A 16274-nucleotide genomic window follows, 5' to 3' on the forward strand; every position below is an offset into this window, starting at 1 on the left:
CCAGCAGACTGCCGATCCTGGCACCCGAGGGCACCCAGCTGCCCTGCGCGCCTTCCCGGCCCGGGCGCGGGAGCGGCGAGGGCGGGAGGCTTGGCTGTGCTTCTCCCGCCGCCTGGTGCAAACTTTCAAAAGATGCGGCGGCCGCGGCCCCGCCCCTGCACTGTTGGAGGCGGTGGGAGGCGGGGGCGGAGCCGGCGGGCCCGGGCCGGTGGCTCCGCCTCCTCCTCCCGCAGGCGCCGCCGCCGCCTCCCTCCCGGCTCCCGCCCCAGCTGCCGCCCGCCGGCTCGGCAGTGCAGCGGCGATGCCCCGGAGCGTCGACCCCGGTCCTGGTCCCTGGCCCGCCGCGTAATTAGCCTCCGCGCGCCCAGAGCGCGCCGCCGCCAACGCCGCGCCCGACGCAGCGATGGGCAACACGGTGCACCGGACCCTGCCAGGTACGCCGGGGAGCCCTGCCCGGGAGGCGGGCGCCGGGCTTCTCTCCTCCGGGGGACCCGCTGGGTGACTCTGGAGAGCCACCCCACGCCCCTTGGAGCCCTCGGCGCGCAGCGGGCTGGAGTCTCCGGTACCTCCCGGACCCCAGCTCGGCGCGCGCCCCGCGGCTGGGCTTTGCGCCCCGGGAGGGCGGGTACCGCGTCCTGGTTACCTTGGGGACCCCAGTCCTCATTCTCCTGGCTTTGGCCAGATGCGCAAAAAGGGCCGCTGGGGCGATGCCGCGCGCCCCCTCGCCTTTGTTCCAGCCCGAGGGCGCTGATGAGCAAACTCAAGGCGACCTGGGTGGGGGTGACTGGAGCCGGGCTCGCCAGGGCTTCCGACGGTCAGAAGCCACCCGTGGTGCCGAGACTGCAGCTGCCGAGAGTGAGGGGTGCTCGCAGGGGCACCCCAGTTTCCAGCCTCCCAGCGCCCCCGCGGCGCATGCTGCCTTGCTTTGGCCACGTTCCCACGCGCACCCCGGTTGCGCCCCCCTCTGGTGTCCGCGCCACTGGGGACTCCTTCGCCCCCTCGGAGTCGCTGCTGTAGATCGCATCGCCCCCTAGTTAAAATCAGCCCCAGAATTTCTGGGACCGGAGTGAGGGGATCCGGAGCAGGGTAACGGGGTAGGAGGGGCCTTACTGGAAAATACATGGTAATTGTGGGAACAGATCAGCGGTCCCGCGCCCGCGCGCGCCCGTGGAGGCTCAGTGCCCAGCACTTTGCATACCCCAGCTCGGTATGCAAAGAAGCTTCGCGATAAAGATGTGTATCCCAGTTTTACAAATAAAAAAAATTGAGTGTCAGAAGAGGTGAAATGACTCACCCAAGGTCACACAGCTAGTAGTGGGAGAATCTGGAGTGGGACCTGTGTCTCTCTGCCCTCGCTCCCCTCACACGCCCAAGTATTTAGAAGTATTTCGTCTTAAGGCTGGGCGTTTGTAGCATCCTTTGGGCAAAAGGTGAGAGGAGTGTGTGTGTGTTTAAAGCACAAAGGCTCGGCTCAATGGGGAAGCAAATCAGCTGTGAGGTTAATTTAGTGTGAGGTTCTAGAAGAGGGACATATCACCCCATCTCTGCTATAACACTCCCATATAGCTCTCCTTCTAGGCATTACATGCTCTTAAAGGATAACTTCCCCTGGAGCGGGTTGAAATGGACAGTGCTGAGCCCAGGATTCCCAGGGTCAGCTTATGGAAGAGGAGCCAGCTCCTACTTTACAAGCCTCTGAGCAACTGCACTCAAACGTTCAAATTCCCAGAGAGCTGAAATCATCAGCAGAGTCACCAGCCAGTCAGTGGCAGAGGTGGGATTAGAACCCAGGTCTGCTTACTGGAGGGTGGCCTCTACCTCCTGTGGACAGGGCTATTGCCAGGTTGGGGGAGAACCCACCCGCGGGTCAGGAGATATCTGGGGATGTTGGCAAATAGGGCAGCAGATATTCTCGCCACAAAGACTCAGGGATGAGGCACCTCAGCACAGGCCCCTTTGCTTGGTTTCTTAATTTAAAAATGTTTATACTATTCTAGTAAAAAGCCATTCTGCCACCTGTGGGTCAGCCTTGGGGTGCGTAAAGGGACAGACACACGCCAGGCAGGCTAAATATAGCTGGTGATTTATGTATTCTCCATCCCTCTCAACTCTCTGTCTTGGGCTGGGCCACCCTAGGCTGGGAGCCGGCAGTTAAGGTTGGTTACCCACTGCAGTGTCTAAGTATGGGGAATTCAGACTCTCCTCTGGGGCTTGAAGCTTGCACTGAGTTTGAGGAAGGGGTCAGAACTGGAATTCTTGAGTCACATCGGGTGGCAGGTGCCAAGAATATGAAGGGCCGTTAATTGTTTTCCGACCCACCAGTATGAGTTTCTTGCACACCCTGTGCTGTTTTTTATACCTCTGTGCTTGGCATGTGATGGTCCCCACGCATGGACTGTCCTTTCTTGTCTAGTCTGCCTTTCAAAATCCAGTTGTGGTTACCTCCTCCAGGAAGCCTTCCCTGACCACCCACAGTCTCATCCTTTGCTCTGCTACCTGGATACCTGAAGTCCTTTCCTGCTCATCGTTGCAATCACTGCATTGTCATTGCCTGTCTCTGTGACTCTTTGGGGTTCCCTGAGGACAGAGCCCTTGTCTTGATCATCTTGTATCCCTGGTTGCCCATCCCAGAGACTGGTGCCTGGCAAGGGCTCAAAAACTGGTGGTGGAGCTCGAATGTTGCCTGAATCTTAGGCTGAAGGAACACTTGGCACAGTCTTGCCCTGTAGAATCCTTGTGCTTTCGTTCTCAGGAAAAGGACACATGCGTGGGGTTCTTTCTGCGGGACTTGAAATAGAGAGCTGGCATTTGCTGAGCACCTGGATTCCATGCCAGGCTTCCTGCATATGTGGCTTCATTTACACGCCAAGCATGCTTCTCCTCAAGGCTCTGCACTTCCGCATCCCTCTCCCTGGCACATTCTTCTGCCCTCCTCCCCATGGCCCCCACTAGGCTTCCCTGGGGTCTCTGCTTGAATGAGGGGCCTGCTGTTGCCACCAACCCCACTCCTTTGACCCAGCTTTAAGTTTCTCCTTAGCATGTGTCACTATGCGACACGCTGTATGTGTAGTTAGCAGTTTCTTGTCTGTCTCCCCCAGGGAGATTTTGTGTTTTATTCACTGCTATACGTTTAGCACCTGGAGCAGTGGCTAGTACAGAGTAAATGTTCAGTAAGTACGTGTTGGATGGGATGAATGGACGAATTTAATTCTTCTAACATCCCTCAATGTAGACATTATCATCTCCGTATTACAGTTGAGAAGCCAAGGCTCAGAGAGGTAAACTGGCTTGTCTCAGCTCACACAGTTCACCTAGTTGGCAGAACTGGGATTGAAATCTAGGTTAACTTAGCTCCAAAGTCCTGCATTCTTATTCTGACATGCTGTGGCCTCCCAGCCCGTGATTTAGATAACATTTATTGGGTTCCCCGCCATGCACGCGGCATGCTATGCTATACAATAAGGAAATGCCAAAGAAAGGGAAGGTTCTTTATGATCAATTGCGGAAGCCTCTTGTCAGCTCTTGCAAAGCGCATCAGCATATTCAGAGACATGCCCTTTAAACAGAACCGTGCAGCACAGGACCTCATATCTACTAAGCTCCTACTGTGTGCTCTATATTCTCTTTCCAGTTGCAACTCAACCCTGCAAAGTAAGGTGCCATTTTCCTCCATTTTAAAGAGATTAAGACACTTTGCATACAGTTAGGCAGTGGCAAAGCTGGGCTTAGAAGACTGAGACCTGTCTGACCCCTAATGCCGTGTAGTCCTTCTCTCTCGAGTCCGTTAGCCTCCATCTGGGTATTTGAAGGGAGAAAAAAAGTGTAAGCAGGTGGGGATAGGAGAGGGCAGCATTCCAGGATGAGAGTGAGGGGAGGTGGAGGGAGGGACTCATCCTCTTCTTCTCCTAACAGCACATTCCAATCCCTTCCTTCTCGCCTCTTGGGCTCGCCCGCAGCTCTGGTTGGAGAATACACTAAATTCAAACAACAGGTTGGGTTTAATCATTAAGTTGGCCCACGCTTGACCAAACCAACAGCTTTTTCGTATTAGCTCAATAACCGGGCATCCCGGAGCTGTGGAGTGAGGAAAGTGTGTTGATCCCGCTCTATACCAAGCCCTTGGTCAAGGGCTTTACCCACAGTATCTATTTGAAATCCTCATAACAACCCTTTAGAGGGACTATATTTATCCCCATTTTACAGGGCAGCAAGTGGAGGCTCAGAGAGGTCAAGGACACAGAGTAAGCGGAGAAGCAGCCTCCCCTAACCTACGTGGACAGTCTGTAAGTGCTGCATCCAGACAAAGAAGCACTCGCCTACCCCAGACACTCTGACATCCTCCCTTGCAGAGCCCCTTTCTCTTTTTGGCCCAGATAAGGGGCCATGTGGATGCTGAGCCTACCCGGGACACATCTGCTGCTCCCTGGCTTCCTATCAGCCATGGGTGGTGTTGCTCCCAGGGCCTGGCAGCCACTGTTTTCCCTGGATCTGGACTTTCTCAGCTCTTGGGAGGACAGCGACCCTTGTCACCCTCCTTCCAGCCATGGCAATACTGCATGGATGGCCCATGGAGTGATATTGCCTTTTCTCTTTCTACCTCTCCTCCGCCTTCCCCAGTCACAACTTCACGTTCAGTTGGGCTTTACCTTGCTTGTCTTGTCCCATCTTCCTCCCTTCCACCAGGTCATTAAGAACCACCTCTATCAGTGATTCTGTAGAATCAGAATCGCCTGCTACCCTCATGAGCTGGCCCTAGTGGAAGGGGCCAACATGCTCTAACAGAACGGGGCACCTATTTGGTCACACCACTGGAGAGCACAAGGTACTGCTACCCTGTGACTCAGAGAGGGAAACTCAGCACCCAACACTCCAAGCAAGGCCTGGCCACCAGACCATGTGGTCTCTCCACCGTGGGTTGTGACCGGCTGTAAAAAAAATCTTTAATGACATAGAATTTTAAAAATCTGGTGCATTTATGTAGTAAGAGTATTTTTGCCTCAGAAACTTTTGTTTCAGTTGCGCATGCAGGTGTGTGTGAGATGTGTGTTTTGGCGTTGCCGTGTAAAATGCATTTCTTTCCCTGGGTCACAGCGGGAGCCGTTGAGAGTTGGAAGGCCCTTGGCCTACAGCAGTGCAAGGCTGGTGTTATGGTGTTAGACTCAGATCTTAGAGTCAAGCTGCCTGGGTTTAAATTTCAGCTCGGCCAATTCCCAATGGCATGACCTCTCTCTGCCTCAGTTTCCTCACAGGGAGACTAGGGGTAGCTCCTTCACGATTGGTGGGTGTGGGAATTACGTGGAATAGAGAAAGTGAGGGTTCAACACATGCCCAGGACGGTAGCCGTCGTGGTTCTGGGAAGAGAGGCCTCGGGCCTGCTCCTGGAGTCCCTGCACGGGGCTGGCTGACAGGTGCCCTTCACTCCTTGCCTTGAAAACCCTGCCCCAGGTGACCACAAGCCTTGAACCAAGGGGCCGAAGATGGGGAGGCACCCCTTTCCTGTCTACTGACAGCAATTCCCAAGGGTTCCTTGGGCTCTTTCCTGAACACCCGATTTCTGCCAAGAAGGGTCTGCCCGGTGGGTTGCATTTACAGTTCTCCTGTGTTCACCAAACCTCCAGGCCAGGCTCCATGCTGGGCAGGGGAACACAGCCTGGGTTTAGGGACTCAAGTTCTAGCAGGAGAGACCAATAAGGACACAGCAGTTACAGCATGTGGTCGGGGGGAAGCTCGGGGAGTTGTGAGAGCCCAGAAGATGCAGGGGAGGCTTCCTGGAGGAGGTGCGCTCTGTCTAGCTGAGCCTGGAAAGAAGAGACATCAGCTAGAAGGGAGTGAGAAAGGCTGTTCAGGGCACCATGTGCAAAGGCCTGACGGAGGGGGAGCAGCACAGGTATGAGGAGCTGTGGAGTTCTGAGGACCCCAGTGCAAATGGGGGTGGGATGTGGGGTCACAGCAGTGGGAAAGTCTGGAGGCGGGGGCCAGGGGTAAGAGGAGGCTTCTTGTAGGCCAGGCTGCAGTCAGGAGGCTTGGATTTCTCAGCTGCCACACTCCCAACCGGTATAATGTGCTGTGTTTGCCAGCAGGGCCGTAGCATTTTCCCTGGGCTGGACCTCAAGGGCCGCTCAGAACAGGCTGTTTAATCTCCCCCATGGAGAAGAGTCAGCTCTGCTTCTCTTTTGGACCAAAGGGCTTTCTGTACTTATGGTGCTCTCTGAGGGCTTAAAATAGAAGCCCAGAAGCCAAGTGTGTGGTTAGAGCTTAAAGCAGAGAGGGAAGAGGGAGGGCGCCAGGTCGCAGCCCGGCAGGTAGCACACGCTCACCTGGGCAGCGTTGCGGGGTGGTCCGAGTTTCCGCACACCTGCCCTGCACTAGGCCCTTTATTCCATCCCATTGAAACCATTGTGAGAGCCTTGCGAGGCAGTCTTCTCATGTTACAGAAGGGGAAACTGAGGCTCAGAGGGGTAATGAGATCTGCCCGGCCCAGGTGGCCAGGAAGTGGCAGAGCGAATTGGATCCCAGGCACGCTGGGCACCACACCCCTTCCCCTCCATCCCATGGGGCACTGCACCCTGGGGCCTCTTGGGGCTCCTCTTGCTGACTTGCTGCTACCCCTTGTCCTCATCCTGAGCACCTGAGCCCCACCCTTCTTGCAGGTGCACTCCCGTTGCCCTCTGAAGATGAATTACTTCTGTCCACAGCCGCCAAAATGAAGCTGTGCCTAGAGAAGCCCCCTGCCCCCGCCCACCTCACCCCAGGCCTATAGACTCTGGAACTCAAAAGCTGGATGTGGCCTCTGGGAATCTTGCCTGAGAGGAGAAGGGGTGAGCTTGAGTTCTGTGCTCCTTCTTCCTGCCCAACTAGGACTCAGGCTCCTGACTCTCTGCCCGGTAAAAACTGGCCCATGCCACCACCCCCAGCCCCCAGTGGCAAGCATCACAGTACTCCCAATGCCTTCCCCGGGCCCAGGGTGCTCACAGGCCTTCCCCCATCCCGGACCTCCAGGCAGCCTCACCAGCCAGTGAGCAAGGGCCCAGGTGGGGGTGAGAGCCCTTTGTCATCCAGGCCCACGTCTGTCCTGCAGGTGAGAAGCGTCCTGTCCCCATGCTGTGCCCCCAGCAGCAGCAGATTAACTGCACAGGCTGGAGTCTTTCCTTCTTGGTTCTGAGTCTGGTCCTCTCCCCTTTTTAGCCAGACAAGTGACATAACCTCTCTAAGCCTCGGTTTCCTCTTCTACAGAAAGGGGAGAATGATGTTACCTGTCAGGCATGCCAAGTGTCCAGCAGGTACTAAGTGCTCACACGTAGCACCTGCTAGGACTGTGTATTCACTGGGAGATGGGCCCCTCCTCCACACTGATCTTAGGATTGGGTGCTCTCAAGGGAGACAGACACTAACCACTAACTTGTATCACATAGCCTGTCTGTGCCAGACAGTGTTCTCAGCAGGTACGTCCATGCCTTTCAGGACAAGCCCTGTGAGATGGCTCCTATTATTAGTGCCCCAACTCTTGGGAGAACGTAGGCACAGAGAGGGAAGGTAACTTCCCCAGGGAGCACGGCTCAAGCAGTCCAACAAGATTCCAGCTAGAGGGAAGGAACGTCAGTGTGGAAGGAAATGTTGGGTCAGGGTGGAGGGTTCCCATGGAGGACGTTTCCATTTGCACTGGAAGCCTTCATCATATCTGGCAGAAATCTGTAAGCATTTAGAAATCTTGGCAGGTTCATTTTTAATTGCTCACCTAGTTCTTCTACTTTTCTTTGTCTCACATCGCACCTCTAGGCATGGCAGGGTGGGGGCCCTCTCCAGGCAGCCTGTGGGTTCACCATGGGGATTCCCAGCAGATAGTCCCCAAGGTCTGGTGTGTGAATCTCCAACTCCTGCCAAGGCAGGTCAGGGGAGAGCTGATGCCCTGAGGGCTTTCTGGGCAGCAAATCAAAGGCCGTGCCATCCCCAGGGAGGCAAAGACTCTCCAGCAACACAGTCTGGGGGGGCCGTGGCGGCCTGAGAGCTGCCTGCAGACCTGAAGGGGAAGGGCACGGTGGACCCAGTGCAGACATGACCAGTGTGTAGACATCAAAGGAGAGCAGATTCCAGTTCAGCCAAAGGAGGAACTAACTGTGGGAACTGTCTGGAACTGGAAAGCGGGGAGAGCGTGCCTGTCACTGGAGTACACAGGTAATTAGCCAAGCTGGGACTTGACGTGGTTCTTGCAGAGGCCCTGGAGTATCCAATGCATCTCAGATGAATTATCCACGAAGACACCTTTTGACCCTGGGGTCTTCCAGGGAATGCCTTCCAGCGCCCATCTGCCCAACTCCTGCAGAGCCCTTCACTTTTTTTTTTTTTTGAGACAGAGTCTTGTTCTGTTGCCCAGGCTGGAGTGCAGTGGTGCAGTCTTAGCTCACTGCAACCTTTGCCTCCCGGGTTCAAGCAATTCTCCTGCCTCAACCTCCCGAGTAGCTGAGACTACAGGCACCCCCCGACACACCCGGCTAAATTTTGTATTTTTATTAGAGATGGGGTTTCACCATGTTGGTCAGGCTGGCCTTGAACTCCTGACCTCAGATGATCCGCCCACCTTGTCCTCCCGAAGTGCTGGGATTACAGGTGTGAGCCACCACTCTTGCCTGGCACCCTTCACATCTTTCACTTAGACAGTCGTCCCCCTTTCAGTTCTACATGGTGGAGGGTTTAGCCCCACTTTATAGATCAGGACATATAAGGCACAGGACAGTGACGCCACCTGCCTCAGCCCAGTTCTCATACCTCCCTGTGTCCACCCAGCCTCAGAACTTTCAGATAGCGTCAGGTGTTTCTGAGCAGAGTTTGGGACAGCCATCCCAGGACCGCAGACCCAGCAAACTCATCCCTTCTCCTTTCATCTTCTTATTACCAGGACTCAGGGCCACCCAGAGCTGGCCACTAGCCTCCCTTCTAGGCAAGGGGGGAAAGTTCTTTAATGACTAAGCCACTTGGGGAAATGGGTGGGGTCGAGGTGTCTTGGGCAGTATTGGCACTTGGCAGAATGCCCACAGCTATTAAACAGTGTATTTTGTTTACATCCTCAACATTACACGTTGTTTATATCACAATTGCATCCCTCAGGCACGTGTTTTCTTTCCTTTTGCTACAAGGATGGATTTATGAGATGGGTCTGCGCTGTACTCCGTGTCTCCATTGTCAGGTCTGCCTGGTAACTTTCCAGTCCAAACAAGCAGGTCTCCATGTCTCAGAAAAGCTTCCCTTCCCTAAAAGTTTGGGCCATTCAAGGGCAGGAGATGGCAGAGTGGAATTTCCATGTCTCTGCAGGAGCTTCAGCCCTGCAGATAGGTCACTCAGGGGCTCTGTTCCCAGGACCAGAGGGTGCTCAGAATCCCCATCCCAGCTCCCACGTGGCAGATGGGGATACTGAGGACCAGAGCCTGGCACAAGGTCACCAGGTGATTACAAATGGGGTCTTTCGCTGGAATCTCAAGAAAAGTGGTGGAAAGAGGGTTGGTTTGGAGGCAGTCCCAAGTTTGAATCTCAGTTCCACTGTCTCTAAGCTGTATGATCCTGGGCAAGTCTGTTCCTCTCTGAGCTGTGTTATATATAAAGTTTCGGTGCCGCAAAAGGAGTAGCACTCAAATATAACATTTTCTTAATTCTCAGCAAGGCAAGTTACTTCTATAGAAGGGTACGCCCTTACAGATGGAGCAATGGTGAGCGCACACTTGGACAAGGGAGGGGAAGGGGTTCTCATCCCTGACGCATGTGACCCCTGCTGCTGTGTCGTTCCCCTATTGGCTAGGATTAGACCGCACAGGCTAAACTAATTCTGACTGGCTAATTTAAAGAGAATGAGGGGGTGAGTGCTTTGGCAGGAGTCAGGGCAGAGCAGGTAGCAGGTAATCGTAATGAGTTAGGGTGGAGCAGGTGATCAGAACGAGTTAGGGTGGAGCCTGCGATCGAAGTGAGTTAGGGTGGAGTAGGTAATCGAAAAAGATTGCTTTACAAGGAAGTTTAAAAGTAGAAGGCAAAGAATTGAACATACTGACATATTATTTGAAAAGAAATTTAGAACTCATATCTAACAACCCCTCCCCTTGTATTTCCTTACAGCTTTCTTTTCAAACTTTCTTTTTTTTTTTTTTTTTTTTTTTTTTTTTTTTTTTACCATGTCTTGGCTTAGTTCTGCTTGATTTTCCAAAAGCAGTAGCTTCTCTGGATAAGGTGGAGGATAGTTAAGTGAGGTTTTAGTTAGTGCTGTTTTTATGAGCCTTTGCATCAACTTACGGATGCATGGTATGACATAGCACCTGACAAGACGAAGTACACCTATTATGGCTGCGAGGGAAATAAGAATTGAGGGTATTATTCTTTTCCATTTACCAAATTACTTTTTTAGCCATCCTATAAAGGGATCATTTACCCGAGTTGCTGGCTAATTCATTGGATAGAGCAGTCAGACCTTGCAGTGCCTTTGTTATACTTCCATTAGGGGCGCTGTTGTTTGGGATAAAGGTGCAACATTGAGTTTTAATCATGACGCAAACTCTTCCTCTTTCTGCTAATATGTCTAAGGCTATCCTATTTTCCTAAGCCATCTGGCTAGTAGCCCCTATTTGTTCAGCTATTTCTTTAACAGCATCTCTAGTGTAGTTAAAAAATCGCTGTTGGTTGTAATAGATGTAGTTTATCTAATCTACATTTTTATTAACTGTCACCCACCAAAATATTGACTCAAATCCTGCAGCTATTTGATTTCGGGCTTTAAATTGATCTGGTATTCCCCATAGGACTCCAATTGCATCTAAATAGACACGAGAGTCAAAAGACCCATAGGGCTTCTCTTGCTTTATGATGTCTTGTTTTTCCTCCCACTGGTGGATGAAATGCCAGGGTGAAAGGGATAGCCAATTGGACTAAAGCACAAGTGCCACTCCAGTTATTCAGCAGAGTGTCCAGTAAAGGTCCACCACAATACCACCATACATCCGCTCTGGGATGAACAAGGGTTGACTTATTGGTAAGCTCTTGAAAGTTCTTAAGCTCACTGCATCCCTTCAGGTCTCCAAGGGAGGCTGAGTTTCTTCCCTGTCATGATAGACACGAAGTGAACTTCGTGTTGGGACATGGAAGCTGGATGGCCCTCGGGGGCTGACCCGCAGGGTGCTGGACTTCGGGATATAGCAGAGAGAGAGCTTGGCACCACTTATTACTTCAGGCTGTAGAATCCTGGAAAAGAGCTACCATGCAGCCCACGCCTGGTCGACTAGAGGACCACCTTAGTGGAAAGGGGACAATTTGGGCCTCTGGCCTGCCGTGTACACAAGCATAACAATTGCTTTTGTTTAACGTGCAGACGGAATATTTGATCCATTCCAACCAGACATTTGCATCTTGATATTCTAATTGCCAACGTTTGTTTTAAGTCTCTAACTTCTATGATCCTCTAGCAAAATGAACGTATGGCTTTTAGGAAATCACAAAAACCGGTTGGGGCGGTCCATCCTTGCTCTTTACTAGTCCACAGAACGTTGGACCAACTATGGCATAAAAGCTCTACATCAGGGGGCAAGACTCCTAGTTGACACTGGGGTCTTTATAGAAATCTTCCCAGATTAAATGGTCCCAATTTACTAATGCCCAGTCTGAAGAAAGTCAGGAGGGACAGAGGTACTTTTCTGAAGCAGAGAGCTGTGTTTGATTTGGCAAGTCCCCACAGGGTATAACAAGGCAAGCACTGAACGCAATAGTTTGAGGTGAAATTGACTTGGTTTTATTAATAACTAGATGGTCAGCAATAGAGCGAGGAAGAGGAAAGATTAATAGAATAGATGAAAGAGTTTAGCTTTAGTTTGGTAGGGTTTTCCCCTGGGACTATGGCCCACGACTCTGGAGGGGGTGGCGCTTTCTTGACTCAGGTGTGATGACACTGTACAAACAGCTGTCTTGGTGGTTAGCAGCACAAGGTAGGGTCCTTCCCAGGCTGGCTTGAGTTTTCGTTCTTTCCATCCTTTGATGAGAACGTGATCTTCAGGTTGGTGCTGGTTTACCAGAAATTCTAGGGGTGGTACATGTGCTAAAAGACTTTTAGTTTTGAGGGAAAGGAAAGTGGGAGATAAACCAAGTATATAATTTCTAAGAAATTGACCTTTTATTTTAAATGTGGGGACATCAGCAGTGGACTTTATAGTGCTTGGTGCCTTCTTACTGAGAAATTTCCTTTAGCACCTATTTTTATTAGTTTTTAGACCGAAGAAATCCAAACACCATTTTATATTTGACAATGCTTCCTGTATGATTTTTATACCAGATAAGCTAAATTTCACTTTTATATTAGTGTGTCAATGTTAAACTTCGTTTTAATAAAACTTTGTAGACATTTAATTTTTAATGTCTGACCATAAGGTAAGATTTTTATAGACTCTTTTTAACCTTTTATAATTTTTGTTAAAGAGCAGGTTCGTGCTTTAAGAAAAACCCGTTGTGTTATTTTAATGTCCAGTTCACAGAAAAACTGGATGATACCCTTTTAACTTTAGCCAATATGTTTACACACAGAATTTCCTTTACAATTAACGTTTTAAAACTTGCTTAAACCTTCAAAACAAAAAAAAATTTTTACCCTTTTAATGTAGGTAAAAATCCACATTCTTATGCCTCTTTATAATCCTTTTACTAAAAGTATATTTTACTTTCCTTATACACCTTGCACATCAACTTTTTTCAATAGTTTTACATTCAGGAGGCCTAATTACTTTTAAATTATACGACGTTTCTTGCATAAATTCCTTTTTATAACTTTTTTTCTTTCATGTCTTTCACAGACAATTCTTCAACATGCCTCAACTTTCTGACTTATTGCAAACATCTCTTTCTTTAAACAACCAGTTATTTTAGGACAATAATTTACCATATAACATTCTTTTTACATAAATTCTCCTCCCAACTTTTTTTTTCCCCCTAAAGATGATAACCATTCTTTTCCAGAGCAAACTTCCTTCATGTCTGTGGACTGGACTGCCTGAGGCCATAAGATTAGAAGTTAGGATAACACATGTTACACTGTTAACTTTTAGCAAATTTTACTTTTATTGAAAACCTTGTTAAGTTTGGGATTTCAATTATCCTTTGCTGTTAATAAGACCTTGTTTAGTCCAAATTAACTTAGAATTGGTATAGATGGTTCCTTCCTGGTTCTGTAAGTACTTTAAGGCTTGGTTGAGTAGAAACAGCTGGCACTTTGAGCAGACCAATTATTAGGCAATTTTCCTAACTCTGCTTCTCCAAGAGTTTCCTTATCAATTACTGAATACCTATTGTGTCTTTTTCCCTCAATCACCTGGGAGGAACCATCAGTCCTGAAGGGAGCTCCTCCTAGGTCTGGTCACACCTTTGTATGGTAATTAAGATTTAGATCCCCTGTTAGGAAACCTGCTGGGTTAAGGGAATTATCAGTGGTTAATGTTAAATCATCTAACAGAATAGCCCCATACTTTAAGATTTTTTAGTTAAGCTATTTTTGACTTAGGATAGTTCTGAACTGGTGAGGTGTGCTCACAATGAGGTTTCCTCTAAAAGTTATTTTTCTACTTTTTTCTGTTAGCAAAGCTGTTGCCACTACAGATTGAATATATTTGGGCCATCCGCAGGGTACTGGGTTAAGGATTTTTGATAAGAAGGCTACGGGTTGTCAGTGGCCTCAGTGCTTTTGGGCTACGCCCTTGTTTACGCTGATAACAAAGTGGTATTGGAGTGTTATAGGGTCACAGAGAAGACCTTTAATTATCAATTATAGGTTCTAAATTTACCTTGGCTTTTAAAGGAATAGGGTACACTTTTTTTCTTAACTACTTGTATATCTCTCACTTTCTCTTTGACTTTCTGACTCCCTCTTTGTCTGTCTCTTCCTCTCTCTTTCCCCTCTCTCTTTTTCTCTCCTCTCTCGGCTGGTCTTTCCTTGCCTCTGCCAGCCGCTTAGGCTATTCTCCCCTCTCCTTCCTCTTCACCTAGGGAAGGGACCAGAGGGAGTGGAGCTACTCTTTCTTCCCCCAAGAAGAAACGGGGGGTTTGTGTGAGGTTCAACCCTTGAAATTAGCAGAAGGCTGAACCCCTCAAACCAGGGATGTCTCGCCTTGCCTGTCCCGGAAGGCTCAACCCCTCAAACCAGGGGGTGTCTCGCCTTCCTCGTCCTGGGAGGTTGACCTGTTTCCCCCCTTTCCCCCTCTGAAGGTCCTTTGCACACTTCCTACTCGTGCTGTCCTCTCTGGCTGCTCCCCAAGGGAGAATTAGGCCCCTCTTAGTTTTGGTGTGCTGGCATAAATCCTACGGCAGGATCCACCCTAAGCCATATGAGGTAGCTACAGAACCACGAAGAGGACCCACTTACTCCGTCCAGCAGTAGGACTTGTCACCATCCACACAAACACCACCGCGAGCAGGGTGGTTGGTGATTATTCACGCACACACATTTAGCCCTTCGGAATTTGACCACCAAGGAAGTACTTTACCGGCTCCCGCAGCTCTCCTTCCTTGGTCTGTGCACAGTTGTCACCACAGTATGTGAGGATCCTTTAAGCTAGGTTGCTGGCCAGTGTTTTGGGTTTTTTTCTTTTTTTCCGCATTGCTGAGAGCTCAGGTTATTCTTCTCACTGGGTGGGTCTTATTTCTCACCCTTGAGACTGCCACAGTAGGGTGGGGTGCACCTCCTCATGAGAACCAGAGACCGCCCCCGGAGGGGAATATAATCACGGGCGAGCCCCCAAATTGTTATATATAAAGTTTCGGTGCCGCAAAAGGAATAGCACTCAAATATAACATTTTCTTTTTAATTCTCAGCAAGGCAAGTTACTTCATAGAAGGGTACGCCCTTACAGATGGAGCAATGGTGAGCGCACACTTGGACGAGGGGAAGGGGTTCTTATCCCTGACGCACGTGGCCCCTGCTGCTGTGTCATTCCCCTATTGGCTAGGATTAGACCGTGCAGATTAAACTAATTCTGATTGGCTAATTTAAAGAGAATGACGGGGTGAGTGCTTTGGCGGGAGTCAGGGCAGAGCAGGTAGCAGGTAATCGTAATGAGTTAGGGTGGAGCCAGTGATCGGAATGAGTTAGGGTGGAGTAGATCATCAAAAAAGGTTGCTTTACTAGGACGTTAAGTTTAAAAGTAGAAGGCAAAGAATTGAACATACTGACATATTAATTCTTTGAAAAGAAATTTAAAACTCATATCTAACAACCGCCACGTCCTCATCTTTAGGATGGGGATAATGACAATCCCTTCCTCCCTCATGGGGCTGTGATGATGAATAAATAGGAGATTCTAGGAGAAGTCCAAATCCAGCACAAGCTGGGAACTCTGTAAGTGGCCATTACCTTTTTTCCTTGGAGGCAAGGGATCTGTGCTCCCAAAATTGATCTGTGCGGTAAGACCAAATAGTCCTGCTATAGACTATTTGAGTCAGCCCCTCACGTCCCCATGATAGATGACCGGTTGGCTAGGGAAGCAATTCTGCATGAGAACCAACAGCATGCACTCGGACCTGAGTCGAATCCTCACCCTGCTGCTTATCTGCCTCATGAACTTGTGCCAGCCCCTTACCTTCTCTGGGCCTAATGTCCCTATCTGTGAAATGGGCTCATAGGGCTATAGAGAGGCCCAGTGAACCAAGGACTGTCAGATCGCCAGAACTTAGGACACATGGGATGGAGATTCTAATCAGGGCTCCTGTGGGTGGAGGATTACCCAGGTGCCGAGGCAAGAGACTGAAGGCACATACTGTTTCAGTATAATAAAGAAAATAGTTAGAATAAGAATAGTCATAATACAAATTAGATATAGAGATGATCATGGACAATTATCAATCATTATTATAAACATTATTAATCATTAGCTTTTAATATTACTCTTTGTTGCATTGCTAATATAACCTAGGAATAACCACTGGGTATAGAGTCAGGTGCTGAAGGGACATTGGGAGAAGTGACCTAGAAGGCAAGAGGTGAGCCTTCTGTCACGCAGGCATAAGGGCCGCTTGAGGGCTCCTTGGTCAAGTGGTAACGCCAATGTCTGGGAAGGCACCTGTTACTTAGCCGACCGTGAAAGGGAGTCTCCGTTCCTTGGAGGAGTCAGGTCACACTCTGCTCCACCAGCTTCTTGTGGAAGGCTGGATATTATCCAGGTCTGCCCGCAGTCATCTGGAGGCCTAAACCCCTCCCTGTGGTGCTGTGCTTCAATGGTCACACTCCTCGTCCCTTTCATGTTCCTCCCATACTCCTGGTTCCTCTTTGA

General features: G+C 49.9%; 1 protein-coding gene across 1 annotated transcript in view; it reads left to right on the plus strand.

Annotated features, from left to right (window-relative positions):
* Nucleotides 1-259: 259 nt before the first annotated feature.
* The window catches only part of NEURL1B (neuralized E3 ubiquitin protein ligase 1B), a 49385-nt gene continuing 33370 nt past the window's right edge, over nt 260-16274 (plus strand). Inside the window, exon 1 of the mRNA XM_032158634.1 lies at nt 260-434. Within this exon, the coding sequence (XP_032014525.1) occupies nt 404-434 (31 nt within the window). The 5' untranslated portion in view covers nt 260-403. The remainder of the gene's footprint in view (nt 435-16274) is intronic.

Source organism: Hylobates moloch, unplaced genomic scaffold (assembly GCF_009828535.3).
Source record: "Hylobates moloch isolate HMO894 unplaced genomic scaffold, HMol_V3 SCAFFOLD_6, whole genome shotgun sequence".
NCBI classification, from domain to species: Eukaryota; Metazoa; Chordata; class Mammalia; order Primates; family Hylobatidae; genus Hylobates; species Hylobates moloch.